Genomic DNA, 21,592 nt, shown 5'->3' on the forward strand with positions numbered 1-21,592 from the left:
GAAGGCAGATAATAAAAAGTGCATACTGTATGATTCTTTTTGTACAAAATTCTAGAAAGTGCAAACTAGTCTCTGGTGACAGAAAGCAAGTAAATAGTTGCCTGGGGATGGAGAGAGGCTGGGGATAGAGATGACAAAGGGCACAAGGAAACCAGGGCTGAGGATGACGTGTCTGTTATTTTGAATACAGTGATGGCTTCAGGGTGTGTATGAAAGTCAGAACCATCAGATTTTATGTAAAGTGTATTATATGTTAATAGTACCTGAAGAAAGCTGTTAGAAATAAAATACAACATAGACCCCCAAAGCAGACTCCAGACAGGAAGCTCCCCCGCATCGTGAAGGGTGGGCTGACTGAGGAATGAGGGTGGAGGGGAAACACCTGGACCGCCAGGTCTTATTCTTGGATAAGACGTTCTGAGCCTGAAGGGACTTTAGACCAAGATGGCACCCACTCTCTCACGGTACGAGAAAAGCCTGACAGCTCTGCCAAAGTCACCCGGCTCATCAGTGGGAGATGCAGGGTTAGAACCTCTTTCCTGACTGCCACCCCGGCTCCTTCCACCTTCCACACCACGGTCTGTCCACTCAGGAGCTGTCTGCCTTAGGCGGCAGGACTGGTCAGATCAGAGGGCCGGCAAGGGCCAAGGGGAGGGGTCGGGTGGGATGGAGGAGCCAGTCCTGGATGGGTTTCGGTCAGAGAACCTGGGCATCTCTCCTCTGGGAGCAGGGTGGGCAGTGGCGCTCTCTCTTCTTGTAGTCCACAGAGCAGGCATGGCAAACCAGGCCTCCGCAGAGCCTAGGGAGCAGATGCAGAAGCGTGGGTGCACATGGGTGCATATGGGGGGTGGGCCATGAAGTTTGCGCATCTTTGTATCTGTCTCTGCATTTCTCATCTTCTGGCTGAACGGCCCTGGGTCTACCTCAGGAGGCCTTCTCTTTCCTAAAAGGTGCCCTGATGCCCCACCCTTCCCGGGTCCTCCAGATGGCAGGTTCTCCTGATGGCCCACTGTCCTTTCTCTTGCTGTCTGCCCTCTCACCATGTTCCCAGGGCAAGGTGAGGACAGCAGCTTCCTTTGGACAAGAACTCTCTTCCCAGATGAGATTAGCTGGTCGATTAAGCAGTCAGCTCCTGGAAGGGTCACCCTGTCCCATCTTGTTGAGTCCATTCCTTGTCTGCCCCCTTTCTACAGTTCTTGCTCATGTCTCTGCTAAGTATTGGGTAAAATGAGTGGCCAGCTTCAAGAGGCCTTTCACCAAATGCCTAGTTCCTGTGTCTCTCCCTTCTCTGGAGTGGGCATGGGGCTGTGGGCTGGTGGAAACTGGGCTGTCCCAGAGGAAGGATTCTGTACCCCACCCATTACCTGCATGGGTACCGCCGAGACAACCGGCCAAAGATCTTGCTGCAGACGACACAGCATCCAGGGGCCACAGAAGAGAGATGCTGGACTTTCTGCCACAGGATATCCTTCTCTCTGATGGGCAAGTGGAGGCAGGGACACACACAGACAGAGAGAGAGAGGAAGAAGATGACAGAGGAAGAGAGAAAGATGGAGATGCATAGATGAAGAAATAGAAACAGGCACACAGTGACAAAGAGGGAGAGACAGAGAAAAACAGAGGGAGTCACACAGAGATAGACACAGAGACACAGAAGGAGATGCGAAACGGCGGAGCAGAAAGACAGAGACCCAGAAATGGAGAGGGAGACAGGGAGGGAAAGAGATACAGGCACTCAGAGAGAGAGAGAGAGAGAGAGAGAGAGAGAAAGGAAGTCAGGGAGTTGGAGATGGAGACAGACACACAGAGGAGACAGGGAGATCATTGTGGAGGGAGAGAGAAAGAACAGGGGAAAAATGCAGACACAGACAGGGACAGAGCCACAGAGAGAGAGACATACGGAGCAAGATGGAGAGACCAAGAAAGAGACGTAGTGAGGGAGAAAGAGGCAGACAAGTGACGGGACAGTGAGACACACACACAGGAGAGATCAGTGAGTCTCCAGTTTTTCTGGGGAGATGGGCGATGACACTCAGGCTGCCTTCACCCAACATAATCTTGACCCATTATTTAAGAATTTGTTCATATCCCACCTCCTCCAAGAAATGCTCCTTGATCCCGAAAGGCCCCAGGGGGCTCTTGCCCCAGCTTCCTATAGCATATACGCCTATTATTTTTGTTTGGCACTCAGTACAAACTGCTTTGTAGTTAGGTATGTTCATGCTCCCGCAAAACTATCCTCACTGTTTTTTTTTTTTTTGAAGAATGTTTAAGAATATGGGTTGCTTAACATTTTTACCAAAATGACATACACAGGCATGATTTAAACACTGAACAGTCCAGAAGGAATTATATCAAAAGGAAATCGATATACCTCCTTCCCATTCTCAGTGGCAAACCACTTCTTACATCCTTTAGGTTTTTTCCCTTGATATTACTTCCGTATTAAGTAATGCGCTCATATTCCTCCACCTTGATTTATCAAGAGAGAGTATCTTTTCATAGAGCTCCTTGATATCACAGGATACAGCCTATTTATTACCATCCTTACTAACTCCTCCTTCCTCTCAATGCAGTTATATCCCCATTTTTGGTTCCTTTTTTGGTTACTACTGGAATTTTATAGAATATACCCACACATTTATTTCTCACTCATTAACTGTTGTTGTCTATTAACTATAGACAGCATCATACAACTGCCATTCTGTAATAAGATGGTGTCAGCATCCCTTCTCTTCAGTGCTCCTCCTTCTCCACCTCCTAATTTGTCATCTACTCTTGCAACATCCAATATGGTAGCCATTAGCCATATGTGGATATTTAGGTATATGTTTAACTTTTTGTCTTATTATTATTTTTATTGAATGAAAGATTCTTTAAATTCTACAGTACTTTACAATTTTCAAAAGTTTCACATACACGATAATGCCATAATAACTTCCTTTAAAAAAGTCCCCTACCCCTATATTGCCCCTCCCTCCTCTCCTTTTTTCACTGGAAACCACTAGTTTGTTCTCTATATCTGTGTCTGCTTCTTTTTGTTTTATTCACTGGTTTGTTGTATTTTTTAGATTCCACATATAAGTGATATCAGGAGTTTATTTAACTTAAAGTTAAATAAACTTAAAATTTCAGTTTCTCAGTTGCACCAGTCACTTTTGAGGTACTCAGGTGCTACCAGGGACTCAGTTCAGTTCAGTTCAGTTCAGTTGCTCAGTCGTGTCCAACTCTTTGGGACCCCATGGACTGCAGCACGCCACGCCTCCCTGTCCATCACCAACTCCCGGAATTTACTAAAACTCATGTCCATTGAGTTGGTGATGCCATCTAACCATCTCATCTTCTGTTGTCCCCTTCTCCTCCTAGTAGCTACCGTATTGGACATGGCAAATGCAGAACATTTCCATCTTCACAGGAATTCCTGTTGGATCCTATTATATACTTGACACTGTTTAGGTAGTAACAGTTAGGTTTGTTCTATAATTATAACTGTTTTCTGTGCTTTACCTTTAGATTGATTCTAATATTGAAAATAATCAATGAACAGTATTTACATTATTAGACAATATATAAATATATTGCATTACCTGGAACTGTGTTCTGTGATATTTCCTTTCTTGGAAATTTTTATTTTTCTGGAACTTTCTAATGACTTTTCTTTGCTCCTTGCATGACTTGCATTTAACATAGCCTCATCCGCACCCACCCCCTTCTTCATCATCTCAGATATTCTACTGAAGCTTTTTCTCTCCTGAGAACTCCCTCCTGGGCGCTCCATACTTCTGCTGTAGTCTGAACTGACTACTTCCTGGGCTTGCTGCTCACTGGTCATCATGGGAATTCCCTTTCCATTCCTCATGGGCTAGAGCTACTATTCCTGAGTTCCACATCTTCTCCTTTCTTGGCTTACTTCCTTGTTTCTCTGGAGCACATCCTTAATTAACTTCCGAAGAAAGTCTGTGTGGGATGTGAATTTTATGTAACCTGTCTATCTGAAAAATGTCTTTTCTCCACCACCTCCCCACTTGCTTCATAGTTTGGCTGGATGTAGAATTCAAGGGCAAAAGCCAGTTTTTCTGAGAACTTGAAAGCATTACACCATTGCGTCTTAACCATTGAAACCTATGTCTCTGAACCCTTAGAATTTGTTGGGTTCTATTTCTTTTACAAGTGGACTTGTCTTGTAGGATATTCTCCTTATCTTTATTTTAATGAAATATCACAATGATGTATCTAAACGTGGTTTACCCTGCGCCTTTCCTTTATTATGCTGGTTGCTCAGTGAAATCTTTAAATCTGAAAAACAACTCCCATCAGAACTGGCAACATATCTCGTATTTTTATTAGATAATCACCTCCTTTTTATTCTCTCCTTTTTTGGAACTCCTGTCAGTTGGAGAAGTTATTATAACTCCTGGATTGATTCTCTGTGTTTCTATTTCTCTCATGTCTTCATTTATCTGTGCCTTCATTATACGTTCTGAGAGACTGCCCCATCTTTCTTTTCCAATCCGAGTGAACTCAAACATTTCAGTAATCATATTTTTAATTTCCAAGAATGTTTCTCATCTTTTGATGGTTGCTTTTCATAGCATCATGGACGATGGATCTTTTTTGTTTGTTTATCTTTGTCACTCCCCTCTATTTTCTAGGCTCTCCTCACATGTCTGGGTATCCTTGGTTGTCATTTCATGTTTAATAAAGAGGTGATAAAAGCTGTTAAAGTTCCAAGGCATAGATGGGGGTGGCTGACTAGTAGCCTCACTTTAGGGCAGATTGGGCAGGGTGCTACCTGCCACATCAACTTTTAATTATTTGCCTGATGATAGACCCCTCACTCTTAGATGTTCTGTAGTTGGGGAAGCAGGCAGAAGGTACTGTACATTGTACACTCCACAGCTGTGCAGAGCAGGATGGACACTGCTCTTTCTAATGACTTTATCAGTAAATTTTCCCAGTTTCTGCCCCACATCTCCCTTCTGCCATCTGTGTTCTTGGTGTCTCTGGGCCCTGGAGTACTAACTTGGGCTAAATTCAGTATCCACTTCTCCATCTATTTTCTGGCTTCTGGAAATTAGCTATTATCTCTCACTCGTGGTTGGCTCCTCCAACTTTCTCTCTGTTTTATTCCTTTACAATCATTCTAGTGAGATCTCAGGAGAGAGGCTGGATAATGTATGGTCACCTGAAGTGAAGAACTGACTCATTTGAAAAGACCCGGATGCTGGGAAAAGATTGAACGCGGGAGAAGAAGGGGATGACAGAGGATGAGAAAGTTGGATGGCATCACTGACTCAATGGACATGAGTTTGAGTAAACTCCGGGAGTTGGTGATGGACAGGGAGGCCTGGCGTGCTGCAGTCCGTGGGGTCGCAGAGTCGGACACGACTGAGCGACTGAACTAAGTAACTAACATGTGATCAGTCTACCATCTTGACACAGAAGTCAACCTTCTTGCTCCACCCTCCTTTTTTTTTTTGGCTTAGGGCCATGTCTTCCATAATGCTTCTGGGAGGGACATTGTACAATGTGGCTTGTGACCTTGTGATTAATTTCTTTAGCACTAGGAAAAACATTTGTCTCTCTTGGTGAACTGGTATTGCTCCTTTGAATGGATGGTGAAACTTTCTGCATTTCTCTTTTTCATCCTGCTACCAAGATGTTCAGAGTTAAGTTTTAAACCTGATACTTCAGGAGTATCTTTTTCATCTTTCAGGAAATCTTCTATTTTTCTTTAACAATCATATGTGTGTATATATATATATATATATATGTCTCCCTCCCTCTGTCTATATGTCTTATTGTCAGCCACCTTAAATTCTTTTGTGAGATATATAGCTAATTTTTTATTAGCTTCTTCCCAGTTGACAGCTCCTCAGGGGAGATTATTCCTTAAATTCTTCTTTCTTTCCTGGCTGATCTCTCCCTTGTCTCACCTTTAATCACTTGGATTTTGTGCAAGAGGATTTATTTCTAGGTGATCCCTCAGCAGCCTTCCAGTTCTAAGGGAACCTGAGTCCAACAGTCTCGTATTTTCTGAACGAGGTGAGAGAACATTGTGTATCTGGGAATTATCTCCTCACTGGACCTAACGGTAGAAAGCAGGTTTTACGCATTTCCTCCTACCCTTCAGCGAGTTTAGTGGTTTGGGATGAGTCCTGGTGAGCTCAGCCTCTGGAACTCAGGACAGCTGATCCAGGACAGGCCATAGGCCCAGTGGTCTGAGGAAGTCCAGCAGGCAGGCAGGTATAAGACATGAGATTACCTCCCAGCTAACCTCTGGGCTCCCTTCCCTTCTCCTAACCTTGGTTGGTTCGTGTGTTTGTGGGGGTTGGAGGGGGGCTTGCCTTAGAGGCAGAGAACTCTATGCAATTTGTACGCTGTGTGTCCTTGGTGGCCAAGTCAGCCTCTCTGACCCTCAGTTTTCTCATCTGTGACATGGGGATAACAGCAGAGGTGGCTGAAAGAAGGAAATGAGTTGGTATACACAAAGGTCCAGAGGGCATGCCTGACACCATGCCCTCTCCTGCACCCCACCCCTGGGTCCCGCCCTTACTGAATCAGCTCCAGCACCCGACTCTTCATGGCTCGGACCAGGTCCCGCTGCCCGCCAAGCTCCTCCTCGTACACGGCGTCCTTCCTCTCAGCCTCCCGTTGCTTCTGCTCCAGCTCCGCCTGCAGCCGGGCCCTCTCCTCCTGACACCTGGGCACAGAGGAGGGCTGAGTTCTGGGGGGACGGTGCGGCATGTGTGTCTGAGCCGGGCTGAGTGACAGGAGCCCCACTCAGGAAGCTGCTGGTGCCCCTGCAGCTGAAGTGCACACACACACCATACAATCACAACACTGCACACACACACCACATATAACACACAACCACAACACACAAAGGCACACACACTACACTAGACACTACACACACACACACTGAACACACTCCCAACATAGCACACACACACTACACACTATACACACACACCACATAACACCCCACATACCATACAATCACAACACAGCATACATGCACCACATACAATACACATTGCAACACACACAGGGGCACGTGCCGCACTAGACATCACATACACTACACACGCTCAGAACACAGCACACATACACCGCACACTACATGCACACATCACAAACCATACAATCACAACATAGCACACACACACTACACACTATACGCACACACCATATAATACCCCACACAACATCCCTCGTACCACACATTCACGACACAGCACACCCACACCACATAGAACACAAATTCACAACATATACAGGTGCACACACCACACTAGATGCCACACACACATACACCACACACACTCACTACACAGCAAACACACTACACACACCCCACACACCATACATTCATAACACAGCACACACACAGCACATGTAACACACAATCACAATGTATACAGGCACACACCACACTAGACACCACACACATACACTGAACACACTTACAACATACTGTGCACACACTACACACTGTATACACACACCACATAACTCACCACATACCATACATTCACAATGGAGCACACACACACACTACATATAACACACATTCACAACACATACAGGCACACACACTACACTAGACACCACACACACATACACCCATACACAACATCCCACACACCTTACCTTCACAACACAGCACACACACCACATACAACACACATTCACAACACATATAGGCGCACACACCACACTAGATCCCGTACACACATACCACCAACACTCACAACACAGCACACACACACTACACATATACCACACACATCACATATACCTATGCCACACCCCCACTAGAGATACACACTCACAATAGAACACATCACACACACACACAACTCGCACACCATAACACACATCACACACATGCACATAACATGTATACCACACACACCACACAACACACACATACTTCACACATACTCACAACACATCACACACCAATAACTCCTATGACACACCACATACACTCACCACCCAACACACACATCACACCAAACAAAACACTGTGTGACTTGACACCTACAGACTGACTCATCAATCGATCAGAGCAATGAAAACAGGGTCTAGCCTTGCATGTACCTTTAGAGAGAACAAGCCAATATTTTCAATTGTTTTCCTTCTTCTTCTCTCTCTTTAACATTTTCATTTTAAAGTATAATTTTCTGGAAAGGCATGCTCATAATCCTGGCTGATCTCTGGGGGAAGTGAGTGTCTGGGAACACAGGCTGAATGGGCAGCGCCAGCTGAAAACAGCTGTGGTGTTTGAGGACAGCTGTAAGTGATGTAGGATTTGAAGTGACTTTTTGGCTTTAAAATATTTTGAAAAATTGCATTACATTGTCTTTTCAGTTAAAAAAAAAGTCATATTAAACATATGGCTTTCTTAAATTTCTGTTTCAGTTTGGGCTTGGAAACTCCTCAGTTCTATTCTTGCCTTTTCCTTTTGTCTTAGTGGCTTCCTAGAAGTTTCTAAGAAATCTAATGGACTAGAAATAAAAAGGTCCTAGCTCCACGCCCTCACCTCTTACTCCATTGTTCAGACAGGTGGGTGTTGTAATGGTGGTGTCTGTTCTGTGACCTCTGGATGTGTGTGTGTGTGTGTGTGTGTGTGTGTGTATGTTTGTGTGTGTATACCCATGCCCCTAGGGGAAAAGGCTTGACAATGAATTGAATTATTAATTTAAGAATTTCTGCCATAGCATGCTGCAGGGAGGAAAACTGGGTGGGCCATGACATCAGATGGACAACAACTAGCCACCGAAATCCAGAAAGGCCAGTCCCTGCAGCCGTAGGGAAGAGTGACTTAACAAACATTCTAGCCCTCAGCCTCTTCGTTTCTTAGTATTAGGATTTCATATTCCTAAGCTAAGTTACTTGCCCAGTGATCCCAGGGCCTCTGGTGTGGGCAGCGCAGGCCCTAATGTGACCACTGCGGTTAGTCAGTGTCTTTGGGGTTAGAGGGAAGATTTATTAAGCACCTGTTATTAAGTCACTTCAGTTGTGTCTGACTCTTTGTGACCCTATAGACTGTAGCCCGCCAGGCTCCTCTGACCATGGGATTCTCCAGGCAAGAAATTAAGCACCTACTGTGTACCAGTGACTGTGTTAGGTGCCAGGAATACAGCAATGCCTAAGGTTCTTGGTGGAGCTTATAGCACGTTTGGGGCAGTGGTCAAAATGAGTGATGGACCAATAAGATAATTAAGTGTGTGACAACGACAAAGGAGGGGCAGAGACGCAGAGCTGAGGGAGCACTCAGGAGGTCTTAGACAGGATGACCTTTAAGCAGATCTGAAAGACAAGGAAGCAGCCTTGCAGAGCCAGCGAAAGGGACATGCCAAGTTCTGCAAGTTGGGAAGAACTTGCTTGTTTGAGGAAATGAAAGAAGGACACGCAAAACTATTGGGTTGGCCAAAAAGTTTGTTTGGGTTTTTTATAAGCTTTAAGGGAAAACCTGTATGAGCTTTTTGGCCAATGCTATACAGGGGTTGGAGTGGGGTGGGGAGGCAGGAGGCAAGGTGGGAGGTAGGTAGCAGTCCTCAGTGCTCCAGGAGGAGTGGACTTTGATCTCAGTGCCATGGAAACTACTGAAGCATTTTAAGTATTTAAGGGCTTCCCTCCATAGCTCAGTCTGTAAAGAATCTGCCTGCAATGCAGGCAAATTGAGTTTGATTCCTGGGTCAGGAAGATCCCCTGGAGAAGGAAATGGCAACCCACTCCAGTATTCTTGCCTGGAAAATCCTATGGACAGAAGAGTCTGGCAGGCTACATTCCATGGAGTCGCAAGAGTCGAACACGACTTACAGACTAAACCACCACCACCACAGACACTCCTAGGGCAAGAGGTGTGGCCTCTTAACACGGAGGGAATTAAAGTCTATTGAGAATCTACTATGTGCCTGGCACTGAGCTTGGTGCTTTATGGCCTTATTTCATTGAACTTTCACAAATTTATGTGACATGTGATATGATCATCACTTTACAGGAAAGAAAACAGACCTTTACAGAGGGAGTAACACTTGCCCAGGGTCACACAACTTAAGTGGAGGGAGCAGAAATCTGAGAGCAGGCCTGCTCAGCTCTAATCTCTTGCCTCCCCACACTTGCATGCATGCTGTACCCTGGTCACCAGTGGTTTGTGGCACCAGGGTTGAGTGGACAGCAGGTAGGAGAGTGGGATGGATCCTTACGGTCCTGCTGCAGCCTCTGGGGAGCTCAGTGCTGCCACCCAAGACGGGGGGAAGAAGGGATATTTACCTAGTTCCCCATCTGAATACCTTCCACTCGTACCTGTCCTAATCCCTTCTGCTCTGAGGTTACCCCAGGGGGCAGATCTGCTTGGAAAGAAGATCTCACAGAGCATCTGACCTGGAAGAGAGTCAACCATCTCCTTTTGCAAATCAGGGACCTAAGGCTGAAGAGGGACCCAGGGCCACACAGTCAGAAAGCCAGGAAGCGGGTATGGAAAGCCCAGGTATAAATTTATAGCCCTGGGTTGGTCTGCTCTGGGGCCTGCTGTGTCTCCCCTGTGGGTCTAGCCTGGGGCTCTGCACCCTGCCCATCCTGAGTCGATTCTCCCCATCAGAGCCATCCTTCAGAAACCCAAGTCAGACCCTGAGACCCTCCTGTTCACAACCCTGCTTCTAGAGCACGTGGAGGTCTCTGCTCTAGCCACATGCCTGCTTGTCCCCAAGCTCACACCTCCTGGGCCTTTGCCTCTGCCAGTTCTCCTGCTTGCAGGACTCCTCTCGAGATACCTGCCTGGTCCAGCTTTGCCTGTGGTTGGAATTTCTGCTCAAATGTCACCTCCTCAGAGAGCGCTTCCCTGACTCCAATTCTAGATGATTCTCCTCTCTCTCTCTGGTCCCTGCAGGGCCCCTAACTGTCTAAAACTGTATTTCTATTTGTTGATCTGTTGTCTGTCTCTGCAGGCCTCTGAGAGTAGATGTGCCTGTCCTGTTCCCTGCTGTGCCCTCCCCGCCTGTGGCCACGACAGAGGCAGAGCGAACATTGTTCACTCTCTGCCTGGGCCCCATAGCCCTTCTCACTGGTGGGGACACACTGTCACCAGCTCTAAGCCCACGGCTCCTTTCCCAGGGGTGCGGGATCTAAGTTCCTGGCTCCCAGGAGGCAGAGGGGCACATTTTTGTCCTGGCCTCGGAAGCTTCTGTTGCATTCCAGTGACTCTCCAGTGAGTCCTCCAGCCCACCCTCCCTCCTCCACTCCACTCAACCACCCATCCAAAGCTCCACTTGGGGTCTATCAGGGGTCTCGAACTTGGCATGCTCCAAACCCAGTGCCGGAACTGTTCCTGCCAGCCGGCTCCTCCACACAATGACTCTAGCTTTCTAGTTAGTCAGGCCGAAGGCCTGGAGTCAGTCTCAACTTCCGTCTTTCTCACCCCACATCCAGTGCCTTGGGAAGCCTGACTTCAGAATCCAGCTGCTCCCTGCACCCCCATCACCCCCAGTACATCCCAGCTCCCCTTCCTTATCAGTCTCCCCACCTCCAGCTTGGATTCCCTGTAGACTACCTCCATGGAGCCGGGGGCATGAGTCCTTGAAAGCACAGGCCAGCCTGGAACAGGCACACCCGTGCAGACAGAGGGCAGATTAATGGTTGTCCAGGGCTAGAAGGTGGAGAAGGGGGTTGGGCAGTGTCTGCTAATGAGTTCCAGGTTTCTCTTTGGGGTGATGAAAATATTCCAAAATTGATTGTGGATGCACAACTTTGTGAATACACTAAAAACCCCTGAATTGTTTTTTAAATGCAGAGAAACATATTTTTAATAAGCAGAGTTACATCGTGTCCCTCCTCTGCTCAGGAGACTCAGTGGTTCAAAGTCATGCCAAAGCCAAGGTCCTCTGATGACCCACTAGGGTTTCCCACTGACCTTGTCCTACACCCTCTCTCCCTTTCCTGCCACTGGGGCTATAGTGGCACTCCTGATGCCATGCCCATTCCCACCACAGGGCCTTTGCTCCTGCCGTTCCCTCTCTCTGGAACATTCTTCTATCACATATACAAATGGCTCCTTCTCACTTCCTTCAGGTCTTAACTCAAACTTCACCTTTCCTGGGAGGCCTCCCATGGTGAGGCCACCTCATTTAAAGTATCACCCCTGTCACTTCCCATTCCTCTCTCCTGCTTTAATTTTTTTCTTCTTAGAACTCATCACAATCTGACACCCTGTGTATTTTATTTGCTTGTGTTTATTAACTGCCTCTCCCACTGGTGTGTAAGCTCCACAAGGGCAAGCATTCTGCGTTTTATCCTTGAAAGTATCTTCTCTCTGTCTGTCTGTCTGTCTCTCTCTTTTCCTATTTGCCTCTCATTTTCCGGTTCCCTGTCGTACAATCTCTCTTTCACCCTCTTGACCATCATAATCATAACTATCATAGCACATAGAACAGGCCTGGCACAGAGTGGGCATGTGGAGTGTTTGTGGAATGACTGGGTGATGGATGGGATAACAGGGGCAGAACAGGGGGCTGTGAGACAAGGGCTTGCACAGCCTCAGGGAGCAACTGGGGCTGGGTGGTCTTTCCAGAACCTCCCAGCTTCTCCCTGCAGCCTGTCTTGGTCCTCAGAAATGGCCTTGGGTGGGCAAGGTCCCTGCACTCACTTAGGGTCTGAATCACGGGATACTTGGCTGAAAAAAAACACAGGACTCAGCTGAGCATATGGTGGTAGGAGTCCCTGGGGGTCTTTTGGGGTTGGCTCCTGGGTCCCAGGCCTCTATGTGCCTGTTAAGCAGTCAGTAGATGACTCTGTGATTCAGTCTGAATCACAGCTACGCAGGCTCCCCTGGGTTAGGGCAGGTGTCAGCCACATGGGAGGGGCAAGGCCGGTGGGTTGACCGAGGCACACAGACACCAAGGGAGAGACACATGGTGAGACTGAGTCAGACCAAGGATGAACTTCGCGAGGTGTCATAATTTAAAAATAAATTGTGACCAAGAGCGTAAGAAAATGAAAGGCTATGGGGGAAAGCAGAGACAAATGTGCACTTGGGACCCCTGAGGTGGATGTGATGATGGGAAGATGAATGTGCTGGTTGCTGAGAGAGGGAGAGATGGGGGGGACTGGTACACAGGCATAGGGGATCCCAGCTGAGGAGTGGCCTTTAGCCCACTGGGTCTGGAGTCAGCTGCAGGGTCTGGATCTCACCTCCTCTACTGACTAGCTGATGCTGGGTGAGTTGTGTAGCATCTTGGAGCCTTAGCCTCCTCATCTATAAAATGGGGACTCTTGAAGGACTGATCTCCTGAGGTTGTTAGGAGCAAGCACCTGGAAGAATGCCAGGGATGTATGTCCTCTGTGATGATAGTTATGATGACGATGATCAAGAGGGTGAAAGAGAGATTGTACAACAGGGAAAAGGAAAAGGAGAGGCAAACGGAGGGAAAGAGGGAGACAGAGAGAGAGTGGGGCAGGAATGTGGTGGAGGGGGGTGCTTCGTGGATGGAAAAGAGAGAGGGGAACCCAGAAGAGGCAGCAGAAAGTGGCAAAGGGGAGTGAGGGGAGGGAGGAACGCATAGAGCTCTCCTGGGGCTACTTAGGGAGGCCAGCGAGGGAGGGGGCTGGCAAGGGGTAGCAGGAATAGTGTTCTGTATACCTAGGCACCCCGAAGCTGTGCCCTCACAAGGCCTGGTACACGGGAAGTGCTCAGAAGATGCTTGCTGGCGTGACCATGAATGCGAGCCTCCTGCCCCCTGACCTCCCGGCTCCCACACCCAGTTGTGATGTTGGTTGCCTAGGTTACCTGCTGAGCTGCTCCTGCAGTGCCTTCAGCTCCCCTTCCTGCTCCTTCAGCAGCTGCTCCTGGTGCTGGGCTTGCTCCTGGGTTTTCTGCAGCCCATGTCTGAGGCTCTGAGGGTGGGGACAGGGTGAAAGGCAATGGAAACTGAAGGAGGAGGGCAGAGACCCCAGCCCAGGACTTGACCTGGCAAACACCCCCATGAGACCCCAGGTCATGTGAAACAGCCCTTGGGTGGAGCGCAGGACTGGGGACAGCCCTGGGAGCTGTGGTGCCTGGCTGTGCCCCTGGGTGAACCTGGAGCCATGATTTCTTCCTTCACTAAAAAATCCAAGTCACTGACGGCAAGCATCTGGAAGCCTCTGCCTAGGGAGGATGTTGGAGGAAGGCTTGAAAACAATTTGGGTGACCTCGAAGAGAAGCAGCCACAGGAGCAATGAGGTGGGTGGGGCCTGCAACAGCAGAACTTAGATATTGGGAAGAAATCTGCCAATAAAGAGGGTTATGGATCTTGAGGTCAAGCAACTGCCCTGAAGAACTTTTGGGAAGGGATTGCAAACTCAGATGCCTACAGGGGCTGAGCAGGTAGCAAGGATGAACAATGTGGGCCTGGTGTGAGGCAACAGGGAGAGGTGGGGATTGTGATAAATTGAAGAATGCTTGTTCTTCATGTGATGAACCAAAGAACTTCAGATGGTATCCTTAAATCATAATGGTTCTGTGTGAACCAATACAAATTAGGCTATGGGCCAGAAGGGGCCCAGGGCCACCCTTGAAGACACCTGCCTATGGGCCAGATTAGAGCAGGGAGCAGAGACAAGTATGGAGCTCAAATGTTCTCACCTTGACGACATCCTGCAAGGCCATCTCTGCTTGTTCCTCCCTCCTGGCCACACTGGCCACTCCTGTCTGCTCTTGAGGCTTCTCTGCGGTGGAGTCTTCCTTGGTTCCCAGGTCCTGAAGGACCCAGAGCTGCCCTGGGATACTAGGCATCTTCCCATCCTGCTTGCCCCATGACACTACACCCCCTGTTGTCCCTTTGGGGCTGGAGGCCAGCAGTCTATGGATATGACTCCCCTCTGCTTCCCCTTCATGAGTCCCCTTTGCTGTCCTCTGGCCCTCCATACCCAGAAAAGCTCCCTTGCTCTCAGCCTCTGACCCTATCACCTCCTTCAGGGTATCTCTGGCCCCCTCCCCCTGTCCCTGGATGGTGGGTGTTGAGTCCGCCAGGCAGATCCCTGTCCTTGGAGCTCCTTTCTCCTGGTCTTGCTGAAACTCCTCCCCCTCTAGTTCCCACATGCTTGGGGGGGACCCAAGGCTCCTGGGATCTTCCTTCTTCTTTTCCAAAAAGTGGGCATGATGCCTGTGTTGCTGGGACCTGGGAAGTCCAGCCAACCCATCTTCCCTGGGTGCATCTTGCAGACAGCTGGCTTGGCTTGTGTGTGGCTCCTCTAGGTGGACTTCTGTGGAGTTCGCATATGTGGCTGATATCTGCAGAGAAGCCCCAAACCCATCATCAATCTCAGCACCAGCTCAACATCCTGGTGCATGAGAGAAGCCACAGCCCTAATCTAGTGTGTTTGCTAAATATATGAATTTCTGCGTCCTCCCACTAGAAGTCTGATTCAGGAGATTTGGGGTAGGGCCCAGGAATCTCAGTGTTGACAACCTCAGGTGACCCGAGGCCTGGGCTTTCATCTCATCAGCGAGCAATAGTGCTTCTCAATGCCCCTTCCTTCCTCACTTCCAGTCTGCATCTTCCTCCCTCCTTTATCTTCATCTTCTGCATCTATCTGATTTCCCCTAAGTCCTTCCCACCACTCTCCTCTGACCTTCCCCCTCCCCCTGAACTTGCCTTCTCTGTGTTTCCTTTTTCTGATCTGTAAAATGGGAATAATAATATCTCCTTACAGGGTTGTGGTGAAAGCTTAAATAGACCAACAGCCCCTAAGAGCCACCTCTGTCAGGAAGCCTTCTCAGCACTCCCATGTTCCTAGGTGTGTCTGGTCACTACATTTAATGTGTGTTGCAATGTGTTCCTTTAGGGTCTGTCTCCCTGAAGAGATCTGGAACTCCTTAAGATCCGAGATGGAGCTATAGTATCTGCACCCCGGTCCTGGAAGCTGGCAGGATGGTGGTGCAAAGCAAGCCGATGGAAGGATGAGAACCACAAGCTACTGCCTAGTGGGTGTGTAGCAGGAGCCTTGCCCTGCGCTGCACCTGGGCTGAGGCATCGTCACAACCTCCGCCCCCACCCCGTGAGGCAGGCCAAGTTTTGTGCCAAGGACTATAGCTAGTAAGGGATGGAGCTGGGATATGAAGCAGGCAATCTGGCTCTTTAGTTACTCTCTGAATTGAACTGACATGTTTGCAAACCGTCCAGCAGAGGTGGTTTCCCTGGGCTGTTTCCTATAGGCTTCTCGTCACCCTCCCCAGGCGTCCCTCCTCCCTGGGGCCCTCAATGGTGCCTGCAGGTGCTGCCTGTGGTTCCTTTCTCTCTCTGGTAGATATTCTCACCACCTGAGGAATATAAGCCTATGCTACTGTGGCTCCTGAGGTCCACAAGTTGGCCTCTCCGTCTTTGTCTAGCTGGGTCAGGGCTCAGTTACTTTTCAACTTGGGGGTCCCAACAGAGATAGAGAAGAGGCAACTAGAGTGCAGGTTGGGAAGAGGCACCTCCTTCAGGGAATCTTTGGTCTTTCTGGGTCTTCTTCCCCGGGTCCGGCTGGAATTGGAGCAGTGGGATCTGAAAGTGAAAGAGACAGGGAGACGCTAGGTCTCTCTCCAGCAGTGGCTTTGGTCCTCGGATGCAGGGTACCCCATCTTTTCAGCCACCCATTCATCCCACCCACCCTCCTGAGTTCCTGCCTTTCCACCCTGATGCATGCATTCCTTCTGTCCATCTACCCATGCATCCCACCTTCTATCCATCCTTCCATTCCATCCCAACATCCATTCATCCTTCCCAACAATCCTCCACCGCCGCCAAGTTGCTCAGTCGTGTCCAACTCCTAGTGACCCCGTGGACTGCAGCCCACCAGGCTCCTCCATCCATGGGATTTTCCAGGCAAGAGTCCTGGAGTGGGGTGCCATTGCCTCCTCCACCCCAACAATCCAGCAACTCTTTAATGCAGCATCATGGGGCATCCTAAGATGACACTTGGAAGACAGAAGTCTAAGGAGGTGGAGAAGAGGGAGCTCAGGGAGCAATAAAGGAGGGAGGAAAAGATGGGGCTAGGGACTGAGGGCTTAGGGTTAGTTTGGGCGGGTGGTGGTACTGCGAGCAGGCATTGAAAAGAAGCTTCCCTCCATGCTGACCCCACTCACTCTGAGAACATGGGCCAGGCCCCATCCAAGTCTGGCCGCTGCAGGTCCAAGTCGAAGGTCATCCCGTTGAGAGCATAGAGGGAGTCCAGGATGTCTTCCCGGAGTTCAGGGCACACCAGAGGGCTCCGGGGGCCATACCACTCCCTGCGTTAACAATGACCCACGCCCTTGGCCTTTGGTTCTGGTGCTATTGCCGCCCCCGACCTCAGAGAATCCACTTCCACTGCACCCCATATCGGGATGATTCTGCAGAACAGGGTTATGGGCCTTGGGGACCAGGAGGCCCAAGCATCATGATGCTACCCGGACTGGGGCTCTAACCTCCCCCTCTGCCCTTTCTTCCTTCACTTTCCCTTTACAACTCTTCCTCTATTTGTCCTTGACATCAAATCATCCTTTTTGGGGTAAAGAGGCTCTTACCCACCTGGTAAGCTCTGGGTTCAGGAGGCAGAGCTGCAGGGACTCGGCCAGTTGTCCATGGGCAAGGCAGAAGCGGATGAAGGCCCGGCCTTTCCCCAGCGGAGTCTTCAACTGAGAGTGCATAGCGGACAAGTGGGCAGATGGAGGTGTTAGGACAGAGGGAGAAAAGATGGAATGACTGAATGGTTGATGAGAAAGGGTGTCCTGGGACTCAAGGCTGTGGGAGGAAAGGGTACTGAGGGCAGGGCTAATGACAGGTGGGGACCAGGTGAGGGCTGCTATGGTCAGTGGAGCAGGGATGGGCGAGAAGGGGGACCTCGGGCAGGCCTGTGTCCCCTCCAGCCCCTGAGCCATCTTTGTCAAGGGCCTAGGGGCAGGACCCTACCATGCTGAGGCTAGCCTCCCTGCCACCCGGCCCTGGATACCTTGTCCTGTGAATGGACGAAGCGGACTGGCTCCGTGTCCCCCCGCTGCTGCCACAGGGCTGCACAGAGGAAGTCCCAATAGTCTTTCCGAGGCCTCAGGAAGCTCTTCTGCTCTTTCTGGTCAAACTGGGAGCAAGAAGACGGAAAGAAAAGTGTGGAAATGCTTCCTGCCAGAACCCGCTCTGCCATCCAGCGTGCTGAGTGGGCATGTGGTGGCAGGGAAGGGGCTCGTGCAGACAGAGCCAGCTGAGGGTCCTGGTCTGCCCTAGCTGGCTGTATGATCAGGAGCAAGCTGCTCGATCTTTCAGAGGCTTTGGTGTTCTCATTCATTCATTCATCACAGAATGAATGGGGATATAGCAATGAACAAAGTGAATAAGTAAAACAGATAGTACATTAGATTGCACTGACTGATAAGGAGAAAAAATAAATTGGAGAAAGGGAATGGAAAGTGTGTGGCGTGTGCATACATATGTGAGATGTGTGTGGGGTGTGTGAGTGTGTGATGTGTGTGTGGTGTGTGTTAAAAATGTAGATTACGGTGGTTCAAGAAAGCCTCACTGAGGAGGGGTTATTCAAGTCCAGATCTGAAGGAAAATGTGCCATCCAAATTTCTGGGTGAGGAGCATTCTAGGCAGAGGCAACAGCAGATGCAAAGGCCCTGAGGTAGGTGTTTTCCTGCTGTGCTTTAGGAAGAGGCTGGTGTGACTGGCGTGCAGCACGTGAGGGGCAGACTGGCAGGAGACCACATAGGCACACAACATACGCCACACACAAACAAACCTTACACGTACATGCACACTCACACCACACACATCTACACCCACATAGAGAAGTAGGAAGGGGATGTGTGTGGGAGGTTGGGGATGGGCTGGTCATCAAGCACCACAGTGAAGAAAAATTAAACAAGAAAGAAAGTGAAAGTTGCTTAGTCGTGTCCATCTCTTTGCAACGCTATGGACTGTAGTCCACTAGGCTCCTCTGTCCATGGAATTCTCCAGACAAGAATACTGGCCTGGGTTGCCATTCCCTTCAATAGGGGCTCTTTCTGACCCAGGGATCGAACCTGGGTTTCCTGCACTGAAGGCAGATTCTTTACCATCTGAGCCATCCAGGGAAGCCCAAATTAAACAAGGTGGGCATATAAAAGGTTTAGCTGGCCACAGAGTAGGTGCTCAATAAAAGCTAGTGCTACTGATGATTGAGGTTGTAACCAGCAGCGAGGAGGACCAGCCCAGGGACATCCGTGTCTCTGAAACCTTTGTCTTTAGGGCAGGAGGCTGCCTCCAGCCCCACCCAACCCTACCCTAGCCTCGCTCTGGTTCACTTCCCTCCAAGAGTGAGGTGAAATGTCTGGAGGATTTGCCGATTGACAGAGAGGAGGGCCCAGTGGCTCAGTAGTAAAGCATCTGCCTGCGATGCAAGAGACTTCGGTTCGATCCCTGGGTCGGGAAGATCCCCTGGAGTAGGAAATGGTAACCCACTCCGGTATTCTTGCCCGGAGAATCCCATTGACAGAGGAGCTTGGTAGGCTGCAGTCCTTGGGGTCGCAAAGAGTCGGACACAACTGAGTGTGCACGTACAGTCACAGAGACGAGGTAGTGTGTGGTCCCAAAGAGTGGCAGGGGCTCTTCCTTCAGCGCCTGGGAAACCATTCGGTTACTGGTTATTGGGACCTGGAGAGATGGGAGAGACGGGGAGGGGAGGACCTACCTGCAGCAGAAGCTCCAGGCAGCCGCAGAGTCTGTGCAGCTCAGCACTGGCATCCGTCACCGGCTGCCGCCCAGCCCCGTAGCCCTGGAGGATGGCGGAGACAGCAGCTGTGGGGAGGACGGTGGACGTCAGACCTCAGAGAGGAGTGGGGCTCCCGAGACCCCTCACCTCTCCCCAAGTGCCGTCCCAGAGCTCTCTCTGGACACACTCACCCTTCAGGTCCCTGGTCATCTTGAGGACAGCCCCTTCTTCTGCCATGAGTATCTGAAGGACGTGATTCCTATGGTCTAGAATACCGGCCTGGGAAAGAGCCTCCGGTTGCAGCTGCCTTAGCGCTCTCCTTATACAAAGGAAGAATCAGAGCCTAAAGAACAATGTGACATCTCTGGGGTCACACGGCGAGTCCACCGGTAGGAGAAAAGCCCAGCTCCTTCTTGCGACACAGGGCGGGAGGAGGATGGTGGAGTTCCCCCACCTCCCAGGGAGCCGTTCCTGGGAGGCAGGTACTGTGCCCTTGCCTGTTACCTTGTCTCATTTGGTCCCCACAGTAACCCTGGGAGGTTATTAACTCCATTTTATACGAGGAGAGGCGGGACTCAGAGAGGGTGTTCTATCCAAAGTCACCAAACTCTAAGGGATGAAGCTAGAATTTGAACTCAGGTCCCTGCCCGCAGGGCCCATGCTCTCCACCCTGCCTGGCGGTGGGCAGTCCTGTTAGGGCTCATGTGTGCAAGCCATGTGGTCGCTGGGCTGAGGCCCCATTCCCCACAGGGGGCCTTGCCCTAATAGTCATCATCCTTGGGACACGTATTCATTCTCTCCTGGGCCCCAGCTGAGTGGAAAATGTGTGTTCTTTGAGGAAAAGGAGGCAGGAAGCAGAGGCAAGGCAAGCCCCCAGAGAGGGGCCTGGGCTAGAATGCTGGGGTGTGGGCTGTGAGGAGCAGGGTTTTAATCCTGCTGCCCTCTCCCCAGGGAACCTCTGCCTGTTTGCCCCACACACAGTGGGTCCTGGGGCTCAGAGAGGAATAACGTGGCCCCTAGGGCCCGTGGGCTTCTTCTCTGAATCGGAGGTAAAGACAGACACAGGGTGGGAAAGCCAGGCGTCCTGCCTCCCACGCTGTGGTGGCTGGAATTTGGGGGTGAGTGGGAGTGAAGGAGCGCTGGGATGCAGAGGAGGGGAAGTGAAAAGGAAACGGAAGAGAGTGTGAGGGAGGCTTGGGGGGATGGCATTCAGGGAGCATGGTGCTGAGAGTCAAGAGTCCTGCTCCTCCAACCTGGCCCTGTTGCGAGCTCACTGTGTGACCTGGGGCACATCCTTCACCTTTCGTGGGCCTGGATGTTCCCACCTGTAGACCAAGGGGTCGGGGGGAGGGTCTCTGTAGCTCCTTTTAGCCCAAATGACTCTGAAATCCACAAACACCTAGCTGGGCTGCCTCCCCTTCCTCATCTCTATCCAGGATCCCTCTGCCCTTGCTCCTGGCATCACTCCCTTTCTCCGGCCACCCCCAGAGACCCAGGGATCTCCTTGCTACTCACCTGGAAAGGCCTGGCTCTTTGGGACATGGAAAGCTTGGGCACTGCAGTCTCAGCCTGTCATCTGTGACTGAGCGCTCTGTACAGCCACTCCCAGAGTTTGCTGCCTGGGAAGTGACTCACCCTAGTCTAGCACCCTGGACGAAGGGGAAATCTTGCTCAGAGCAGGAGGAACGGAAGACTGTACACAGGGCAGAAGTGGTAAAGGCAGGGTCAAGGGCACCGGGGCAGGTGGTGAGATAGGAGACGGTTCCTCTTAGGCAGACCAGGGGTAGATTCACTCATTGGCTGAACAGGGACGGGGACCCAGAGGTAGAGGCAACTGCTGCTTTGCAAGTGCTTGGCAAGTTCTTTCCGCTTCTCATCAAGGTCACTTGCTCTTGTC

General features: G+C 50.1%; 1 protein-coding gene across 2 annotated transcripts; it reads right to left on the minus strand.

The window, feature by feature from the left end:
• Nucleotides 1-7: 7 nt before the first annotated feature.
• Nucleotides 8-21,282, minus strand: RUFY4 (RUN and FYVE domain containing 4). 2 transcript variants are annotated; one of them, XM_061148774.1, is made up of 12 exons: nt 21,211-21,282; nt 19,887-20,014; nt 19,675-19,781; nt 17,962-18,087; nt 17,541-17,647; nt 17,117-17,260; nt 16,466-16,535; nt 14,633-15,280; nt 13,796-13,902; nt 6,557-6,703; nt 1,365-1,475; nt 8-799 (listed from the first exon to the last, which is right to left on the minus strand). In XM_061148774.1, the coding sequence occupies exons 2-12, from the start codon at nt 19,930-19,932 to the stop codon at nt 697-699; spliced, it is 1,716 nt and encodes a 571-aa protein (XP_061004757.1). In that variant the 5' UTR covers nt 19,933-20,014; nt 21,211-21,282; the 3' UTR covers nt 8-696. The 2 variants fall into 2 exon arrangements, with proteins under 2 accessions (XP_061004757.1, XP_061004756.1); XM_061148773.1 differs by having other exon boundaries at nt 19,887-20,038.
• Nucleotides 21,283-21,592: the final 310 nt, after the last annotated feature.

The sequence above is a fragment of the Dama dama genome, chromosome 8 (genome assembly GCF_033118175.1).
Source record: "Dama dama isolate Ldn47 chromosome 8, ASM3311817v1, whole genome shotgun sequence".
NCBI lineage: Eukaryota > Metazoa > Chordata > Mammalia > Artiodactyla > Cervidae > Dama > Dama dama.